The 22,420-nt window shown below is 35.9% G+C and overlaps 1 protein-coding gene across 2 annotated transcripts; it reads right to left on the reverse strand.

The window, feature by feature from the left end:
- Positions 1-1,500: 1,500 nt before the first annotated feature.
- cables2a (Cdk5 and Abl enzyme substrate 2a) lies at positions 1,501-22,176 on the reverse strand. 2 transcript variants are annotated; one of them, XM_056449774.1, is made up of 9 exons: positions 21,650-22,176; positions 18,281-18,373; positions 13,211-13,288; positions 10,092-10,188; positions 9,727-9,895; positions 7,996-8,093; positions 7,588-7,694; positions 6,621-6,825; positions 1,501-3,845 (listed from the first exon to the last, which is right to left on the reverse strand). In XM_056449774.1, the coding sequence occupies exons 1-9, from the start codon at positions 22,174-22,176 to the stop codon at positions 3,705-3,707; spliced, it is 1,515 nt and encodes a 504-aa protein (XP_056305749.1). In that variant the 3' UTR covers positions 1,501-3,704. The 2 variants fall into 2 exon arrangements, with proteins under 2 accessions (XP_056305749.1, XP_056305750.1); XM_056449775.1 differs by lacking the exon at positions 13,211-13,288.
- Between the last annotated feature and the right edge of the window lie 244 nt (positions 22,177-22,420).

Here is a 22,420-nt window from a genome sequence, read left to right on the forward strand (position 1 = left end):
TTTCAGAAAAACTTTGATATGTAAACTCTTTAAAAGACTCTAGTTAAATAAATTGCATGTAAATCTCTTTCTTGGTGTAAATCTCAATTTGAAGTGATTTATTTAAGTTATGTAACCCTCTTTGTCCACATTTTGTCTTTGTAAATGTTCTTTCTTACATAATAACATGCATGTGCAAGTCTGCAGCCAGACACTATTGCTTTTCAGCTGGCTAAATAACTGAAGAACTTCGACATACACCTGGCCCAGTTTTTCCATTGGTTCAGATTTGATAATCTCATGTTTTGCTATCCAGGATCAACTGATCTATCTTACTTTTATAACAGTTTTTAAAAGGAACAGAGCCTTAAACGAAACAGTGTAGTCTACAAGCTTGGCAAAGAAACAACAGGTAGGCAAAATACCAGTGGCCACAAACAGAAACGCTGCAATACATTTACATTTTTGTTTGTTTGTTTTAATAAAATACTGCTTTGATATATGTAATGTAATGTGTATTTATATAGCGCATTTATTGTGTATGGCCATACTCCCAAGAGCTTCACAATCATGAGGGGGTCTCTCCACACCACCACCAGTGTGCAGCATCCACTTGGATGATGCGACGGCAGCCACAGGACAATGGCGCCAGTGCACTCACCACACTCCAGCTATTGGTGGAGGGAAGAGACAGTGATAGAGCCAATTCAGTGGATAGGGATGATTGGGAGGCCATGATGGGTAAGGGCCGATGGAGGGCTTTTTTTCCAGGACATTGGGGTTAGACTCCTACTCTTTATGAAAAGTGCCATGGGATTTTTAATGACCACAGAGAGTCAGGACCTCGGTTTAACGTCTCATCTGAAAGACGGTGCTCACTGACAGTATAGCGCCCCTTTCACTATACTGGGGCATTAGGATTCACGCAGGTTGAGTCCCCCCTGCTGGCCTCACTAACACCACTTCCAACAGCAACCTAGTTTTCCATGTGGTCTCCCATCCAGGTACTAATCAGGTTCAGCCCTGCTTAGCTTCAGTGATATAGTTTTGTTGTTGTTGTTGACCACATCTCATTAGATCTGACATGCTTCATATAGGTTTCAAATATGAAGGAATTTATATATCATCAGTAACCATTAAGTTTGTGATCATTCACTTTAAAAAATACAACTTTTTTTATTTTATTTGGTTATAAACAAAACTGAATCCACCCTTCTGATGGGATCATGATAATCCTGTTTTTTTTTGGATCAAATAGATCCCAATCGGAGTTCAAAGTTTTGAATAACCCAAAGGGCAGGTTTGATCCAAATCAAATGTAAGATTGGTTGACATGGTCTGATCTTAATTCAAAATCTTGAATGTTGAAACACCCATTTCCAAGATCCAATCCGTGATCTAAAATCTGACTAAATTACTTTTGGAAAAACTAGGCCCAGAAGGTTTTATGACATGCACATATTATAAACATGTCAATCATCTTTTAGACCTATATAAAATTGAATCAAACGCCACACCGTCGAACAATTAAAAACATCTTTATAAATGCAAATAGAAAAAAAAGACAAAAACACAGCATCTACACAGCACAACAGATCGAACCCTGTGAACAGTTCAGTCCAAAACTAAAACGCTGGCTCACACCACCCAATAAACACCAATGCGCTTTTTTGGGTTCAGTTTTAACCCTGTCGCTATTTAATCAGGCGATGCAAAACCAGCCTCACATCATTCTAAAGACATTCTGCTAAAATAGACCATTTTAAAAAATAAATCTGGCAGAAATTCACAGACACAAACACACAATCACCAAAAAAACCAACTCATGCAAAAACCTCACAGGATTCCTTCACAGTGCTTGTAACCATTTTACATCCTGGAAAAAAAACTTCTACAACAGTATCACAGGAGTGAATGCGTTCACATAAAGTGAGGTTTTCCATCAACACGCCTCTTGGTTTTCCTACGGTCACAATCATAATGTGTCCAGGGGTGCGATTACACTTTCAAATAAGAATTAAATAAGTGAGATGTGTAGAAAATGGCATGACAGATGAAATAGAAAAGGCACTTCATTCATCAATGCTCAGAGAAGATTTATACTTTGAAGTGATTACCAATAATTCTCTCCAATTTAATTACCCTCTTATAGCTGATATTGCCCTCAAACATGTGAATTTCAACCAGTCTGGATCCCTGAGGGAAAGGAGCAAACGCACTATACAAAACCATCATGTTAAAAATATCACCACTAGATGGAGACTGTGCTTCTGCTTCTTCCAAAAACATAAATAAAATTAAACAATGTTGCATATTTGTGGTAATGCTGCACACTGTGATACTGTCCAGGTTGTGTAAGTAAACATAGGCCACTCCTATGGTGTATAAACATTTCCAAACCACCGAAGAGATAAAAGACGATATTATATGAACACTAACCAATCAGAAAGATCAATCAAAAAGATTCAGAAAGGTTAGGTCATATTTTAACACTGCACAACACAAAACAGACTCACCCAGTCATTTCGTCAGTGATTCAAATACACAGAAGCTGAATATACAGGTGTGGAGTTATTTGTAAAAACTACTGTACCGTTTAAAACGTCCACCATTAGGGTCGCACATAAATTCCAGCTGTGCAGTGCATTAAAACTGGGGGAAAGTTTCTAAACATGAGACAAACTGTTAAAAATGGCACTCACATATTTTTTTACATTCAATGCTACTTAAAATTCATTGAGGTGTCTGCTCGAAGAACATCATACCACTGTTGAACCACAGTCTAGCTCAGGGATGGGCAAACTCGATCCTGGAGGGCCGGTGTCCTGCATAGTTTTGCACCAACCCTAATCAAACACACCTGCTTGTAGCTTTCCAGTGATCTTGAAGACACTAATTAGGGTGTTCAGGTGTGTTTGATTAGTGTTGGAGCAAAACTCTGCAGGGACACCGGCCCTCGAGGATCGAGTTTGCCCATGCCTGATCTAGCTGATAAATGTTTGATGACTTTAAAAAGACAGAGAGAGAGAAGGAAAAGCACAATTAATGTGCTCATTAAATGTCATCTCTAACATAGAGTGCATGGCTGGATGCGCATCGGAATGCCATACATATGCCAAAATCCATCAAAAAAGCAGGAAAAAACATCTATGTGAGGTCATCGAAAATATAGTCAGTGTTCATAAATTAAAATGAAGATTTTTCATAAATAAAATATTGCATAAATAAAGCGATTCCTTAAGAAAAGGCTTTGATAAATGATGGTTTACAAAAGAAGAAATGAAAAAAATCTGTGCTTAAAGTAAGCTTCTTTCTAAATGATTTATAAAATCAGTTCCATGAAGAAAGTAAACGACTGAAGATGAGACCACTAGAAATATTTGTGATCTGTTTGATCAATAAATAATACAAAAAACTTCCAGAATGAGATGAAAATCAAATCTCTGGTCCACGGGAAGCTCTTAAAGGGATAGTTCACCCAAAAATGAATATTCTGCCATCATTTATTCACCCTCCACTTCCATCCGCTGATCACTAAAGAAGATGTTTTGTATGATGTTGGAAACCAATCGACACTGACTTCCTAGTATCAGTGATCTGCTTACATTCTTCGCAGAACATACAGTATGGGTAATTAAACCATTTTTAAAGTATCACCAGGGTGAGTAAACGAGGACAGAATCTTCATTTTTGGGGTGTACCGTCTCTTTAAGTGTCTCTTTATTTCAGCCCTGCTGCACCAGCCTGCGATAGTGAGGCATGACCTTGCTGTCTGGGAGGTAAAGTGCCATCTCCAAGGCAACCAGAACCGTGAACTCCAGGGAAATCAACTCTTTACGGTTTATTCGGAAACGCTCCTCCAGCCTCTGGTCAGGGTGATCCAAAAAAAAAAGAGAGAGAATAGAAAAGAGAATGTTAGTATGTCAATTATTAAAGGGGTGGTTCTGACAAATATGAAAATGAAGTCATCATTTACTCAACCACTGCTGTTTAATGTTTAGTCCCTTTCTTTTTCAAACCATATATATCCATATAAATGGCAGTGAATAGCAACCAACAGGCTAAAAATAACACTTCATGGATGAGCACAACCAGGATATAAAAAGGATTTTGTCGTGTGAAAAAAAAAGGGCACACGACATTTAACCACTAATCGGCCCACAGAGTCAGGCCCACCCTGATGAATATTTTCTATTTTTTAATATATATTAGGGAAGCTCCGATCAGGATTTTTGCAGCCGATACTGAGTACCAGTTACTTATGGTGATCGGCCGATATCGATTCTGATTCTTCAGGCTTTATATAACTTTGCCATTGCATAAGCACAATTACCCGTTACGTATGAGATCTCGCCTTACCTAATAAATTAAGGATGTTGCATACAGGTATTGGTCAGAAGCAGTTTTAGAAAAATAAAATGGAAAGGCACTTCAAATAAAATGTATTATTATTATAGTTATAAAACAGATTTTTAAAAATGGTAAGAAAAATGACTAACAATGCATTTGGAAACATTGCTCGTGTGTTGTAGCGCTGCTGATATATAACCAGGGCATGTATCTTCCTCTGCTTGTAAACAAACACTTGGAGCATCTCTAATATAAATATATATGTGTGTGTGTATTTACATGTGAAATCAGAATTAATAAACCCCCTGAATTATTAGCCCTGTTTATTTTTTCCCCATATTGTTTAACAGAAAGATTTTTTCAGCACATTTCTAAACATAATAGTTTTAATAAGTCATTTCTAATAACTGATTTCTTTTATCTTTGCCCTGAAGCCAGTAAATAATATTTTGCTAGATATTTTTCAAAACACTTCTATACGGCTTAAAGTAACATTTAAAGGCTTAACTAGTTTAATTAGGTTAACTAGGCAGGATAGGGTAATTAGGCAAGTTATTATATAATGATGGTTTGTTCTGTAGACTATCGCGAAAAAAAATTGCTTAAAGGGGCTAATCATTTTGACCTTAAAATGGTTTTTAAAAAAATTAAAAAAACTGCTTTTATTCTAGCCGAAATAAAACAAATAAAACTTTCTCCAGAAGAAAAAATATTATCAGACATACTGTGAAAGTTTCCTTGCTCTGTTCATCATTGGGGAAATATTTAAAAAAGAAAAAAAAAATTCAATGGGGGGCTAATAATTCTCCAACTTTTTCTAAAAAAATCTATCTTAAAACACAAAAATCTAGACTTGATTGTCCAAGGTGTGTAAAAAAAATCATCATTTAGGTTCCTTGGAGTCAAAAATGAATGGAAAAAGAAAACAAAAATGCAAAGGCCTGGGTTTAGAGCACAAATGATAATTGGAACAATTCACCAACAATCTCTGACACACACACACACACATACACACAAAATCACCAAAACAAAACTGTATTCTCATGCAAAAACGTCACAGGATTCTATCACAGTGCTTATACCATTTTATATCCTGGAAAAAGCTTCTACGATATCTCAGGGACATGAAACTCCAACTTTTCCTTAAAATCTAACTTAAAACAAAAAAAACTGGACTGGATTGTTTTAAAGAATGTAAATAATCAGCGTTTAGGTTTCTTTGGGTCAAACGGGCCTCAAACATTGAAAATTAATGAAAAAAGTAAAAAAAAATTAAATAATTGCAAACACCTGGGTCAAGAGCAACAATCAACAATCTCTCACACACACACACACATGTATGACTGCAACAGAAAACATTTTTATAGAAACTGGCAAAAAACAAATCTACAAAACAGGTATAAATCTGAAAAATTATCACAAATAAATAAAAGATTAATACTCAAGCACAAAATCAACATGGAGTGTGTGTGTGGCAGTATTTTATTCCTAAAATGTAACCCAATATTCAGAAACCTTTTATATTAAATTTTGGTCCATTTTTGTGATTTTTTAAATAAAAATAATTTTCATTAGGCCAAATTATGGCGTAGTTGCATATTTGTGTAGTAAATGGATTTTAAAAAACGTACAAAATATCCACACAAACACTGCATATATGCAAAGTTGAGAAGTGACTGTAAAAAATTCTATATTTATTATTTATTCACTCATTATCTTTTCGACTTGGTCTCATTATTAATTAGGGGTTGTCACAGCGGAATGAACCAGCAACTTATCCAGCATATGTTTTACACAGCAGATGCCCTTCCAGCTGCAACCTAACACTGGGAAATACCCATAAACTCTTGCATTCACACACATACACTACGGCCAATTTAGTTTATTTAATTCACCTGTACCGCGTACAATGTTTGAATTGTTGCCACAACTTACATTGTACCGCGTACAATTCACCTGTACCGCGAGAGTTTTTGGACTGTGGGGGAAACCGGAGCACTCGGAGGAAACCCGCTCGAAGACGGGGAGAACATGCAAACTCCACACAGAACGGACCCAACCGGGGCTCGAACCAGCGACCTTGTGAGGCTATTGTGCTACCCACTGCGCCACCGTAGCGCTATATTTATCATCCAAAATATTAATAATTCCCTATGCAATTGGTCTGTAAATGTTTGAACCTAACTGTGATTTTTTTTCCTGGGCTGCTCTAGGGTTAAACACCAGTTGAGTATTCGCTTCATTTTTAGCTGTCATACTGCTTCATATTTTATTATCTTCAGTTCACTTACATCAATCAGCTGCTTGACCTCCTGTTTCTTGAGGTCGCTGCTGATCTTGGCAGCCAGTAAAACGCAGGCGGCAGACACCAGCTTCCGGTTGTGCTTGTTGAGCCTCCCTTGCAGAACCAGTTTCTCAAAGTAAACGTAAGCCATTGCGATGGTCACCGGCTGCAGGCCACACTCCTCACTCACTGAACGCATCTCCCTTTTCAGACTGTGGAGAGAAACAAAGGCAACTGTAAGACATATAAATAAAGCCAAAGGGTTTATCTCTTTCAAAAGGGTAAAAACTGAGCCTCTGTCAATCACCATGCAGCTCAACCAATAGAGAGAGTGTGGGGTGTGGCAAACACTCTGTACATCACCACTAATTAGGATCAATATACTGTACAGAATAACAATAAAAACCTCTAAATATATAAATCACTTAAATGACATTTCAAGCTACTTCATAGAAAATTTAGATTTTATATTAGTTAAAGGTAGGTGATTGTCTTAAGAAACATTTTTTTGCAGTACTGGTTGAAAGTTTCTTCACATTCTAATAGTAAGTACTAAAGTAAATGATCTAAATGTGTTTATATGTATTTTTATATTCTTAGTAAGGCATAAAACTAAAGGTTTTCACCCAATTAAATATTGTCGGGCAGATAATTCCCATTCCAATAATTCCAAGTACATTTTAATAAGTTAATACAATTTACATTTTAATTTAATTTATTTAAAAAATGTCATTCAAATAAAAGATTAAAATGCTGTTTAAATTTTATTTTAATTGTTATTTTAACGAAATAAACGGATATTCATGTTGAGATTAGCACATGATTTTAAACATGAATCTACAAGTGTGCATTGGATAACAGTAAATTCAGACATATGGAAATGACGGCAGTTTTCTTTCAAACATCAAACATGAACTAAAAGCAACAAATCTAAGGCCCCTTTATCCATAAACTTGATATAAAAATGAATTTACCTTCTGATTTTGCTGAATGTCAACTTTATGTGTGGAAACTTCTCCTTGAATGTCTCGTTCATATCTTTCTTTAAGTCAGATGGTTTCACGTACTCAATAACCGTTGTCTAGAGGGGACAAGAGGACTCTTATTATAGGTGCCATAAAACAAGGGTTTATGGCTACTAAAACACAACTGTGGCAGTGAGGTTTTTAACTTTCACAGCTCAAGCCTAGTCAGCTGCGATACAGAGGATATCATGCTTCATGCCTTTAGCTGTTCGACCATACTGTGGCCTTAGGGTTATCATATGACATGCTGATGTGATCTGATATAGCTTATAAGCTGGGTTCAGGGATAAAGAATCACTATCATGCTGCTCCTTTTTGGCGCTATATTACAAGTGATTGTTTAATCGAGGGACTTACCACATACGATGCAAAAATTAAGACTCGTTTGTGCTTCCCACAAGGCCATTGAGGGTCACTCAGTAAGTTGGGATCATACTCTGACAGCTCGTCTACACCTGGAAAAAGTTAACAATGATTAAAGTGAAGTGCTTTGAAATATGCATTTTTATTTGATGTTTGACGTAATCTCAACCGAAACACGTAGAGCGGGTGGGAGATAGTGAAGCTCCTCTTTTTTTTTTTTTTTTAAACAGCCAACAGCATTTTGTTTTATCACCGCCCTGACAGTGAGAGTGGTTGAGCTCAAGCTGATCAAATGAAAAGCAAATGAGAAGCGTCTTGAAGGGAGCGGGGCATGCCAGATACTAGAGAGCATTTGATTGGATTTGATGAGACACTGTTGATTCATTTAGGTGGAAGTGACAAACTAGAAGCTTTACATGTTTATATCACTTTTATATCTTCTAAATGTGAATTTTGTCACTGTTTTGGGGCACACTGTCTTATAGATATCTTATAAACTAACAATATTAATACTAACATGTAAAAAACTTTATTTGAATTTCATGGGATTTTTAAGTGTACACACTCTATTTAGCTTTTTTGTTTTTATTGTCCAGAGTGATTAGTTGCAACTCATACATTGCAATTTATGTCAAGCAACTAAAGCATGAATTGGTGTTAAATGAGGAAACATTTTCCTTGACGTGTTCAAGCTTGCAGTGGTGGCCGTATTTAAAACCTCAGAGAACATGGATTCAGCGGCTCCCTGCTCTCTCTCTCGATTCCCTGCTCATTATTCTCTGTGGAGATGTTGTTGCTTGAGTGATGAAAACGAGTTATTGTTGCTGATGTCTCTTATATGGCGTTTCAAGACACTTAGCTGATGATTGATAATAAAGTGTATTTGGCATGCTGTCCCGGGAGAGAGCCCTGAGCTCAGAATATCCTCGAGCCCAGGGCTCCCTCTCGTTTGAAGGGCGAGAGTGGAGTTTGAGCTCAGGTAGATCACGAGAACTCTCCTGCTTGTAAACGTGCCGAGATAAAGCTGGCTAAGAGTGGTCTTAAGATGCAATTTTGAGTAGTCAATTAGTCCTTCAATGGTAGGAGGAAACCGGAAACCCGGGAGAAAATTCTGGTTATTTATAGTGTGCCAGTATTCATCTGATTGGTGCAATATACGGAGCTGATGCGGTACCAGCCGTGCTCAATCATAAGCACAGGATTCTCTCGAAATTAGTTTATAAATAAACCACACTTTGTGAGATGCCGATGTGAAGTTGTACATTCTAACCGGAGAAACTCGGTTTTCTGTCTCCCTTTCTGGCTTGGAGCATTGTAGGGAGGTTTGGTGCCTTCTGTTTATTATTTTTGTTTTCTCCTGATTTGTTAATACATGGAGGGTAAATTTTCAGGGAAGTTTGCTCTAACTTAGTTTGGTTTATTGTCATCTATTTTGGCCCAACCCCTCCCGATGTTATTTTGCTCCTTATTTTCTATAAATAAACCATATTTTCTTGTTAATTCTTTGTGTTTTGGTTTATATTTTGGGAAGAAAGAGCGCGGGCGTACCAGGGATTATATTTTTAATCCCCGTTATCTTGTTACATTTTGGTTAAACATCTTTTTAATTTAATTCAAAAGAGTGCAAAGTAAAAAAAAACAATTGCACATGACCCACAATACAAATCTGAATAAACATACAAATATTAGAATGAAAACATATTTCTATCTGACCATGTAACAGACCTGTATCTTGTCCAATTGTGCTGCTGATTCGGGACGGGGTGAAGTTCTTCTGCCCATTGATACGGTTTCGTGACATTGGCGTTTGAGCTGTGCTGATGTCAGTTTGGCCACTGCTCTTTAGCCTCACCAAGGCATTAGTTGGCAGCAGGAAACGGGCATACGATACTGTCTGCAATGCACAAAAATCCAGGCCGATCAGCATAAACACAAACATATACACTGCGCAAAAAGTCTACACACAGCCAGCAGCCCAGAACTGCACAATCCTTACACAATCATTCTTTGAAACAGATAACAACAGACAACTAAGAATCTATCTGAAAGCACTTTTTCCTCAATGTTCTTAGAGAAATATCCCATCTAACCTTTCCAAAGTCCACCTCCACACCCTCCAGTCCAGGAACCATATCAGATCCTCCACCAGAAGAGTGTCTCTGTCTCTGCGCTTCTAGCTTAGAGTCACTGCAAAACAGATGAGATATTATTAGTAAGAATTTGATAACATTTGAGTACACTGAAACAACCTCTTTGATTCAGAAATTCAGAGATAAAGGCTGCTTTGTCTTAATGTGGACTGCCTGATGCGAAAGTCATCAGAGGAGCCTGATAATTCACCAGATTTAGGTTGCAGTCGACTGTTTGTAAATAAGGTCATTATATTAAAGCTTAAATTATATACTGCATTTGTGTTCTTAAGAAGTGATGAAATGCATTAGTTAAATAATAAAAACAAAAACACGTTTCTGTGAATGATGTGATTGGGAGACGTGTGACAGGTGGACAAATCACTGATTTCTGCAATGCCAAAAAACAAGTATAAGATCTTACTCAGAGTCTTACACAAAGCTGGATGATGCATTATGCATGTATTTTATGTACATGACATCAATACCATTTTTATTTACTTTTATTTGTTTATTTGAGAGGCATATTTAGAAAAGAATAACCTGACGACAAATTGAAATGCTTTACATAATAAAAAGACCACTGTGCTGCTGTGAACCAGTAACCGTGTCATTTAAATTATTTATACTTTGCAACTACCCTTCAATCTATCAAGTTTTAATCACTGAAAATGTATTAAAACTTAGAAATAATTCATTATTCATTAAAACTTTATTTTATTTATGTTTCTCAATCAAAAGTTGTAGTTTGTCTAATTTACAGATGTATTATTTTATTAATTATAATTAAATAATTTATTTAATTATAAAAGGAATTTTGTTTGTTTCTGGTTGGCCATTAAGAAACATGATCTTCAAATATGAAAGAGTACATTGCTTCTCTATGACAGAAGCTTCAGATTTACAAATGATTACATTAAAATAACAATAAGTTATCAAATAAAAGTTAAATAAATTTATGCACACTGAAAACTGCAGCATATAAATGTTCTGTTTATGAAAGTTTTTGGACTGTATAATGTACGTTAAAACTTCCTCACAATGAAATTCTCAATGTTAAAGATAAAGGACAAATTTTCTGGGGATAAAAGACAAATTTGCGTGTTAAGCCAAGCATAATCAAATATGACAAACACGGCCATTTAAAAGCTTTTTTTTCCTGTTTCAAGATCAGTATTTGCTTGAAATAGAAATATTTTGTAACACTCCCGTCTTTACAGTAAACTTTTGGTCAATTTAATGCATCCTTGCTAGGGCTGCGCAATATCATTTTAGCATCGATATTGCAATGTGATCATTTGCAATAGTCCCATCATGAGTATACGCAATGTTGAGTCTGAACTATAATTGATCATTTTGAAAGTGTTTTTTGAGGCCTGTGACTGTGTGAGGCTTTTAAAAGCATTCAGGTATAAGAACCTGTACCATTTGTACCCTTAAAAAATTATTTTACTGAATTGGTTATAAAACGAAGACTATGCAGTATTATTTTTGATTAGCATTTGATTATTTACTTCCTGTATAACTGAATACAGTTCAACTCCTCGGAAAACAAAATGCTGTTTAAGTTGCATACTTAGCTTTATTGAATTTATCTATGCTTGTAGATTGTTTATTATATTTTATGCACTCCTCTACAGAATCATTTTAAATGATTTTAAATTAAAATTATAAATTTCAAAATTATAAATTCTTTCCAAAACGGTTTTTCAACTCATCTAGTGAAACTGTATTTATATTGTAATATATAAAAATCGCAGAATAAAAAAATATTGCAATGTTAGATTTTTCCAATATCGTGCAGCCCTAATCCTTGCTGAACAAAAAGATTTTAAAAAGTTCCAAAACCTTATAAAAATTAAAGCTAGGGCTGGGCGATAATATTGGTATCGATATTTATTGACCAAACACCATTGTCCATATCGATTTTAAAAAAAAAGATTCAGTATGTAGTTACGGTATTTATTAAAATGTTGCTGCTGTGCGTGCGCCTTGGAAGAAATGCCAATAAGCTTAGGTTGCAAGTTCGTCATTTCCAATGGAGGTGCGCGACTTGCACGACCCGCATATGGGAGCGACACGCACATGTTGTGCATTTTCCATCCGCTGGAAACGGAACTTTTCCGAATGCTGCGAGCGAACCGCAATTCATGCAAGTAGAACTAAAGAACTGAAGTAGCGCAAAGTCCATTGTAAATGGTCAAGCAAATCTACCCGCACGCGCTTGTCACTTCAGGTCAGAATAGCCGTATAGCAGCAGTGAGGAGTAAATAAAAAAGGATGTCTTTTCTTGTGCATCCCAGCCACTTGCACCCCATCTGAAAGAGTTTTTAGCAAAGGGGGTTATAAAGTCATTTAACTTCACAACCTATAATGTTGCAGTGTGTATCTGAATAATGATAGCTGGTTCCTTTTTATGAAAGCTCAGATTTGATTTTCATAATTTGCTTTGTTGACAGAGTTTGAGGTTTACTGTATCATTATTATTCACACATTAAAGTTTGCTTTGATTGTTCAGTATTTACGCTTTACCGATGCACACACTTTGTAACATTTTATTTATCATTATTATAACTTTAAGAGTCTCCAACACTTATGTTTATTTTATTATAAAGAGATCAGTTATTGTTTAAATATTTTTGTTTTTGACTATTAAAACTATTTGCCTTGGTAGTAATGTTTGTAAATTAAAATAAAGTGGTTAAATAAAATCCTAATATTCCTATTTGTATTGTTAAAAAAATATTCATCGATATCGAATGATATGAAACATGATATCATGATAATTTATTTTGCAATATCACCCAGCCCTAATTAAAGGTGTACTGACCCCACACTTTTGAACAATAGTGTACATGAAAACATCTTCCTTTGAAACCATATACACACACTAATCATCCAGCTTTGTGATACCCCATTTTCTTCAATTCTAAATGAATCATTTCATATTTGAAACACCGTATTTCACAGTCCAGGTTTCAGAATAACAGAAAAGAACAGCTGATTTGCCCATTTCTCAAGTGTGTATGGCTTTGCATGATATGAAATGAGTTGTTTGGCTGACTGTGGCGGCTCTGTACCTGATGTGATAACTCTCTCCATAGGGCAATACAGAGAAAGCAGCACACAGGGATCTCTTGGCACAGATCAGCACAACCCTGCAGGACACAGATGGCAAGTGCACATAGAATAGACAACATCAGTCTAAACATCAAACCATCACAATACACCAGCCGTGTTCATGCCACAACAAGTGCAAAACAACATGCAGCCCAAAGCATGGAACTGGAATGAAACGGGTGACAAAATGAGCTAAGAAATAAATAAATAAATCACAGATCTACAAACTGTCAATTAAAAGCAGCATGTTGCTTTCCATGCCATAACAGATTGCTAAGCTTCACTAAATCTGATTACACAACAAACCCGGTCACATTTCCCAGGGGCCTGAAGGGCTTCACAATGAACAGGTCAGCAGCTTGTGACGAGGGTTCACGATGGGGTCAAAGTGTCCATATATTACATTACTGCTGATGTGATGAGGCTGGGGGTGAATGTGCACATGAGTGAAGACGGGATTTCATGCTTGATGATCAAATGTGACACTGAGCCTGAGGGTAAAACTGTGTTTTGTGTAATGTACAAGATAGTATCAGGAGAAAATACAAACATTTTCTGCTTTATTTTATAAAGGTAATGTGGATCTTTGAGGTTGTGGAAATATTAATTGTGATGCAAATGCAATGCACAGGATCTCAACAACTGTGCCTTTGTGGATCCATTCAGGCAAAGAAACTCTTTTGTTGATAAACTTGTGTGGTCAGTAGCTGGGCAGTTTTTTTTTTCACCCATCTACTTCATTTGCAAGCTTTGTTAGCCATCACCACCTTTTGCCACTGCCCCCTCCAAAAAACATTATAATAGACAGAACAACCTCATCCATTGTTAGACTCATTTTGATTTGTTTCAGACTTGTGTTTAACTTGCAGACTCATTTATTTCTTGAAGATACTATTTGACTGCAGAACAACCAACACATCTCAAATAATTCTGCATGTAACGAGTCTCCTGGACTGGGTTCTAATTTTTTTTTAACAAGACGAACGCATTTATTAAAAGCCACTTACAAAAGAGCAAAGTAATTAATTTAAAAAACAAATTATTTGTAACGCCAGGATTATTAGACAATCAGATTAGGAGACGGAATGCAGATTATTAATTTTGTATTAAGTACACTGCTGTTGGGTAGTTCAGTGCTTCCGGTAGAGGTCTAACTGCTTCTTCGAAGATGTGATGATATCATCTATAGAGATGGAGATTCGTTGCTCAATCCACCAGAGAGGAACAGAGAGAGTGAATGTTTTGGAAAGAGACTTGTAAATGAACAACCAGGCATTGTAGATTTGCTGTGTTTGTAATTCTGTATTTAAAAATATATATAAATTGACATTAGAATACATCCCACTGGTATAAAAGCTCGTACCAGGAATGGGATGAAATAAAATGATTGCAGCATTTTATAACACAACTGAGATTTATTTTGCTTCCAATTCGGAAATTTTAATTCATAATTTAAACTTTTTCATTTTAGCATTGTGATTTTACCCAAGTTTTCTTAGAATTTCTGGCCAAAAAGGTCAGAATTGCCTTTTAATCTTTCAATTCTGAAACAGAAAAAGAATTAAAGGTCAGATTTGTGAGATATAAACTCACTTTTATAAGATAAAAAAGTCATAAAAGGTTTATCTATTAAGTGGCAGGGCATTTAAGATGATAAAAACATGACTTTTTTAAAATTTATATTTATATTATTTTTATATTTATATTACATTTATATTAATGATATTGCTTCTGCTGCAGGTGACTCTGACATACATCTACACACTGATGATACAATCATTTATACATCTAGTTCTTCTCTGACTACAGCACTTTCTTCACTGCAAGCCAGTTTTTATACATCCAATGCACTTTTACCAATCTTCATTTAGTTTTAAATGCCAATAAAACAAAATGTATGGTTTTTAATAGAAATGTACCACATGTTAAGTTTCCTCCTAAAAATCCCTCATTGGACGGTACGGAGATTGATTATGTTGACTGCTACAAATATCTTGGAATCTGGTTAGATGGTAAAATGTCATTTGAAACTTACATAAATGAACTGCTCAAAAAGGTTAAAGCCCGTATTGGTTTTCTGTACAGAAACAAATCTTCTTTTACGCACTCTTCAAAGAAGCATTTGGTCAAATTAACAGTATTGCCAATTTTGGATTATAGGGATTTAATTTACAGATCAGCTTCAAAAACTGGATGTTATTTACCATGCAGCAACTCATTTTGTTTCTGGTGCGCAACTCAATACTTATCACTGTCAACTGTATTCTTTATTCAAATGGTCTTTCTTCTCAATCACATCGACAAACTGTTCATTTACAAAACTCTTGTAGTGAAAACTCCACAATATTTGGAGTCACTTCTTAACATTCAGAAAACATGTGGAAATTTGCACTAGTTGTTTTATTAACCTTTGAAACCCAAAGTCCCTGCTGCTTTGTATTTGCTTTTTATGTTGCCTCTTGGCCAGGTCATCATTGTAAATGAGAACTGGTTCTCACTCTACTTGCCTGGTTAAATAAAGGTTATTACTTATTTTGAGAAAATTATTATAATTGTTTTTTTTTCTTCTTTTTTTAACCTGAATAAGATTCATAGCTAAAATAAAGTTGTTACATTGCAAAAAAGAACACTTTACTGAAGCACGATATAAAAGTCATTTGGTTTATGGCATGGTTAACAGAAGGAAGGAAGTATGTTAGAGGGAGAAAGAAAGGATTGAAGGAGAAAGAGCACTTTGTCTTACGTAACAGTTTCATTACATTTTAATGGCTTTTGCCAAGGTGCAGTACTACTTGCAGAAGATGCCAGTGCTATATATGGCTCCATTCAAGATTGATTTAATCCAGCCTCGTTGTTCCCCGTATAGGCAGACACATCTATCCCCCATTTGGTCTCTGCAAGAACCTAAGTGAGTTATCCAGTGAGTACTTATGCCAGTTATTGAGTTAGCGAAGGAATCAAAGAGACCATCTGAAGCTGCACTGTTTCACTTAGCATGAGAGTGGTTATATAACAAAGAACTTTATGCCTGCAGAAACAATCCAGCTTCCACTTTTCCAAGTCTTGATTCTTTATCTGAATGCTCCAACCCAAAAGCTGATAAGCAACATCTAATAAAGGACCTTTAGCCTAACAGATCAACAATGACTTTTGAGAATAAGAAAACCAGAAAATTACAAAACAAAATAAACAAATAAAATTATGTCTTAAAACAGTAAGGAATCAATTATAAAAAGCACATTGATTTGAAGGTGAAGTGATACATGTTAATATATGCAAATTACAGACATGACGTAAAAGTTCATATTTGGATTTAACATACAGTTAAAGTCAGAATTATTAGCCCCCCTTTGATTTTTTTCTTTTCTTTTTCTAAATATTTCCCAAGTGATGTTTAACAGGAGCAAGGACATTTTCATAGTATGTCTGATAATATTTTTTCTTCTGGAGAAAGTCTTATTTGCTTTATTTTGGCTAGAATAAAAGCAGTTTTACATTTTTTGAAAACCATTTTAAGGTCAAAACTATCAGCCCCTTTAAGCTATATTTTTCCATAGTCTACAGAAAAAACCATCATTATACAATAACTTGCCTAATTACCCTAACCTGCCTAGTTAACCGTATTAACCTAGTTAAGCCTTTAAATGTCACTTTAAGCTGTATAGAAGTGTCTCGAAAAATATCTAGTCAAATATTATTTACTGTCAACATGGCAAAGATAAAATAAATCAGTTATTAGAAATGAGTTATTAAAACTATTATGCTTAGAAATGTGTTGAAAAAAAATCTTCTCTCCATTAAACAGAAATTGGGGTAAAAAAATAAACAGGGGGGCTAACAATTCTGACTTGAAGTGTATAAACAATGTCACCTATGCAACATAGATTTCAATTTATTGCAAAGATTGCTGCTTACATATATATTTTTTTTCAACAACTGGAATTACAAATATGCACATATATGCTTAAATACATTAGCTATAATTTTATATACGTGTTCAATTTTGGCCACATAAACATACAATAGTCAAAATTTGAAGTGAATCAAAAAGAATGGTTGTTGTTCAATTGTTTCAGGACATCTTTGATGAAAGGTTTATAAACACTTCAAACATTGAATACTGTAAATAAATTTGATCTATTATACTTGACTATTTGTCTATTGGTTGAAAAATATATATGCAAGTGGCTATTTTTGCAATATACGTTGCACAATTTTCATATTTTATACATGTAAAATCCAAATGTGAACTTATATCTCATATATGTGGGTGGGGCATGGGCTTGCCACAGCAAGAAGGTTGCTGGTTCGAGCCCAAACCGGGTCAGTTGGCATTTCTCTGTGGAGTTTGTGTTGTCTCCCTGTATTTGTGTGGATTTCCTTCAGTTTCTCTGAAGTCCAAAGACATGCACTATAGGTGAATTGGGTTAGCTAAGTTGTCAGTAGTGCATGTTTGTGCATTCTGGTCTTCCAGGTTGGGGGTTAAGCATTAGGCTAATGATCACCTTGTAAAAAGTAGATGTTGCGAAACACCAACATGGTGCGGCTAAATATCAACATTGATAAAAACGCCCTGGGAGTAAGTATCTCATTCATTCATTCATTTTATTTTATTTTCAGCTTAGTCCCTTTATTAATCTGGGCCACAGTGGAACGAACAACCAACTTATCCAGCATTTTGTTTATGCAGGGGATGCCCTTCCAGCTGCAACCCATCATTGGGAAACACCCATACACTCCCATTCACACACATACACTATGGACAATTTAGCTTACCCAATTCACCTATAGCGCATGTCTTTGGACTGTGGGGGAAACTGGAGCATTAAGTCTCTAATATATGTAATTTTCATGTATTTCAATGTATCATTTTTCTAAATGGGTAGTCTAAATCAATGGTGTTCAACAGAGGACCAAATTTAGCTTTTTATTTCATTTCGCTAAAATGTAATTTAAAAAATTTGTTGGAAGCACAAAATAAGTACAAGTACTCCTCAAAGGAATAAAGTTTCCCAAAGCCGCAAACTAACCTGCTCCCTCGAGTATCATACTGCCTCATATTCTTGATGAAGTGCACCTTCTTGGAGACCTTCGGTCCTGGAGATCCAGAGAGGTTACGTGTCCTGTAACAAGAATGTAATAAAATATAAATACATGCGGCTTGAATTTATTTAAGCTTGGAGATAAACAGCGATGGATTAAATTAAGGCAAAAAAAGTCCTAATCTCTCGGCCTTTGACTTTAAATGAAGGCTTAAAGGTCAACCCGTCCAGCATCAGTCCATCAGAAGATCTTACATAAAGAGATGAGAGGGTGAGGGGAGCTGGAGAGATGAAAGGCAAGCAACAAAAGAAAAAGACAGACAGGAAATGATGCGTGCATGTTCTGCAGTGAGATCATGAGGGCCGATCATGAGCAACATCATGCAGATGAAGCTTGTCTTGACTGGTTGACGGCCTTTAGGATATATTTTTTACTGACTCAGCACTTAGTTATGTATGACAGGAGTGATATCATCATGTTAATCTGCCTAAGGGGGCTTCTCTTATCACTGTTGTTGTCGAAGTCACAAACGGCTTTTAAAGTAGGTCGGAAAACGCATTGATTATACAGACATGTACATTTTAAGCATTCTCTTAATGATTAAGCAATAGCTTTACTTCATATGCGCTTAATCATTCTTTTAAGGTGATTCTTTGGTGTGGTATGAGAGAATGACTTTTATAAGGAGATTTTTAATAACAAAAAAAACCCCCACAGCAGTCTGATTATCAAATGAAAGACTCCAGAGTCAGTGCCAATTGTGAAAATATAAATAATTAAATATATACACATCATTGCAGTGGCTATTTTCTTTAAAGAAGCTCTCTCTGTGGTCAAGAAGACAAATTCTTACCTAAAATATCTTTCAAAGTTTTATTCTTTGCAAAGAAGGTCAAACAGTCATACAGCAACACATGACTCCGCAGAGTGAGACACTGAAGGAAGAGTGCGTTCTCCTTTTTATCTAATTTCTTCCCTCTACTGCTTACGTAGACATCCAGAAACATGCATCATGGATTATCTTCTTCACATATTTGATTTTTTACTCGTGTATATTTCAGTCTGACCTCCTATCAGGCCATATCGTACTTATGTTAGGGTGCTTAACCTTTCTGACCTATGCTCTCTATAAGATAAAGGGACAACTAGCATTCCACACTCCTTCTCCTGTGTCCATTCGTATCAGTTACACAATTTCATAGAAAGATAAAAGAACAAACATCAAACTAGTCACGCATGGTTTAACTGAGTAATGAATATAAATGAATTTCCACCACATCATCAACACTTGAATAGTCTGATTCCTGAACAAATCTCTATTAAGATGTGTTCATACTACTTGTTCCTATTAATTCATTTATTTAATAAATGTCTTTAACATGCACATTGTAATTTGTTAAGATAAAAAAAAAAACTTTTATGATGTATGTTTTATTAAAGAACTTTTGAATAACCAAAACTGTGTTGCATCCTGTTGGGTTGTGATGATATTTTCTCAGTTGAGAATTCATTAAAAGCTTATAAAATGTGTCTCAAAACAGCAAGGAATTTATTTATTGCACAAAGAAAGAGACTGAACTACTTAACTATAATGGGCAACACTGCAAGTTTGAAAAGTAATACTTGAGAAGTCTTTCCTTTATGGTCAAATCTTATGACATCATGTCATATTTTGGGTCAGTTTACATGTGTTTGATTGCTCTTGTGTTCATATTTCAGTTAAAGGGTTCATTTGAAACTGGACTGAGACCCAACTCTAAGTTAGTGTCATAGTGTATTAGTTATCGTGTAGAAATTAACCAAGAATTTAATACGGATTTATGATATATATAAAGTAAAATTTTAATTAATTAATTTACAAAAATGCAGTTAAAGAAACACTTTTTTTTAATTATGATACATATTTTATATTGATATAGACTGTTTTAGAAAAGGCAGCACGTGGCGCAGTGGATAGCACAATAGCCTCACAGCAGGAAGGTCGCTGGTTCGAGCTCCGGCTGGGTCAGTAGGCATTTCTGTATGGAGTTTGCATGTTCTCCCCGTGTTCACGTGGGTTTCCTCCGGGTGCTCCGGTTTCCTCCACAAGTCCAAAACCATGTGGTATAGGTGACTAGGGTAAGCTAAATTGTCCGTAGTGCATGTGTGTGTGAATGAGTGTGTATGGATGCAGTTGGAAGGGCATCTGCTGGATAAGTTGGCGGTTCATTCCGCTGTGGTAATCCCAGATTAATAAAGGGACTAAGCCGAAAAGAAAATGAATGAATGAATGTTTTAGAAAATTTATTTTTAAAGGATACATAATTTGATTTCCTCTTAAAGATCATCATTATATATTTTTATTTAATGCCATGTCAGCAACAAAAACTATTTTCAAGACAATTTTTTAAATTAATAAATATTCAATTATCACGGTTACGTCAAGACATGCATGACTTCAGACAGTTTAATTATGGTATTTTACCCTAATTATTGTGCTAAGCTGCCTTGGGATGTTCAGGTCTTAGGGATTTGGGTTAAAACAAAACAAGAAATAAGGAAACTGTAATGTTTATTGTTGTATTGTATGAAAACGTTAATTTCCTTCCATAAAAAAATAAACAAATAAATAAATTTTCAATTGCAAAACCACAAACATAAAAAATACAATATTAGATTAGGTTTTTTAAACGTTAACAGATGATAGAACTTAAAAAATTATCTGGTGACACGTTACTGAATATCTTCTTGTCCTCTTAAAGATGAATTTAAAAAAGCCTTATTTAGTATTTGTTTGCGACTTCTTTCAAATATTATTCAAATAATATATATAATAGGATTAGGGTTAAGGATTCAGAATCTGAAAATTTTACCATTTCCAATGAGACATGTTTATCAAATATCGCAGAAATATTTCCTGTCAAACTCTTACCTAGAAAACAACTCAAAGATGAAAATGAAAGTTCTACAATAAGGCGGAAGTCAGCATTTCCCCTCGCAGATTTTCTTTTTTTGTTTTGTTTTGGACACTGTAATATGCACCGTTTAAATCCCCACAGCCTCAAAGTCATAAAACAATTGTAAACATTGGTAAACAGGCCAGATTCAGTAATGGCTGTTTACTCACATGACACAAAATCAAACCAAAGCCTCTTTATAGTCTGATCAAACACGTAATAGACTTTGTGAATAATCATATAGCTTGCCTATTACATATACAATTGAAGACAAATGCAACTATATAGAGGTTTGTGTGCATCTATAGATTGAACATTTGCCCCACAATTGTTATGAAATATGTCATTTATGCTTACAATATAAGAAATAATATACGCCTGTCATTGTTTGCTAACCTGCGTAACAAGAACAAAACCCACCTTTGACGGGGATCAGGCACAGGGTTAGAGCCAGGGAACTGGCTGGGGGATTTACTGGATCCCAAAGCCGTATTCGGAGGTCCAGTGGTCGGTGAAAGAGGGGGAGCCTGGACTGACAAAGGATCTGATCTTCCATCCTCCGTGAAAACGTCGCTGCTCCCTTGGTTAAACGCCGGAGGAGGGCTCAGAGGAGCAGGGTAAGTATTAGTCCTCGGTGTAGGGGTAGCAGCTCCTCCGCTGATGGAGGATGACACTTGAGTGAAGGTTCCGTAGCTGCTGGTTGTCGACAGAGGGAGACCCGCCACCGCCGCAGCGCCGACATCTACACACCGGCTGTCGGCTTCCCTGGGGCCAACGAGTCCATTGCTCAGGTTGTAGACCGGGCGTCCGTCCAAAGATATATTAGTAAGAAACAACAGCGCCGCTTGTCTGCGACGGGAATCCCGGCTTTTTCGCAATAGTTCTTTGTGTGGTTTGGCTGAATTAGTCCTCGGACAGCCGCGAGGACCGCAAGCGGCGGCCGCCATTCTTCTGTGAGTAAGCTAAAAGCAGACAGAGCTATTACACCGGCGGAGTAACTGGCCACGCCCTCTATTTTCTGATTGGTTCGAATTCCTGACAGTTGCATGTAAATGAGTTTTTACCGCAGCGGATTGGACGAGAGGTCTTGGTTCATAAATTTATACAATAATTTGGCTTCAAATCTGCAGACGACGCTAGGAATTTTAGACATCTGTTGCTTTCTATGATAAATGTTACATTTTAATTAGA

Source organism: Danio aesculapii, chromosome 23, assembly GCF_903798145.1.
Source record: "Danio aesculapii chromosome 23, fDanAes4.1, whole genome shotgun sequence".
Taxonomy (NCBI): Eukaryota; Metazoa; Chordata; class Actinopteri; order Cypriniformes; family Danionidae; genus Danio; species Danio aesculapii.

Coding starts and splice junctions, on each gene's coding strand:
- cables2a (XM_056449774.1), bottom strand. CDS start 22,176: ATGGCGGCCGCCGCTTGCGGTCCTCGCGGCTGTCCGAGGACTAATTCA. Junction 18,374..21,649: donor GTGCCTGATCCCCGTCAAAG/GTGGGTTTTGTT, acceptor TTCTTGTTACAG/GACACGTAACCTCTCTGGAT. Junction 10,189..13,210: donor GGAGAGAGTTATCACATCAG/GTACAGAGCCGC, acceptor TCTGTTTTGCAG/TGACTCTAAGCTAGAAGCGC.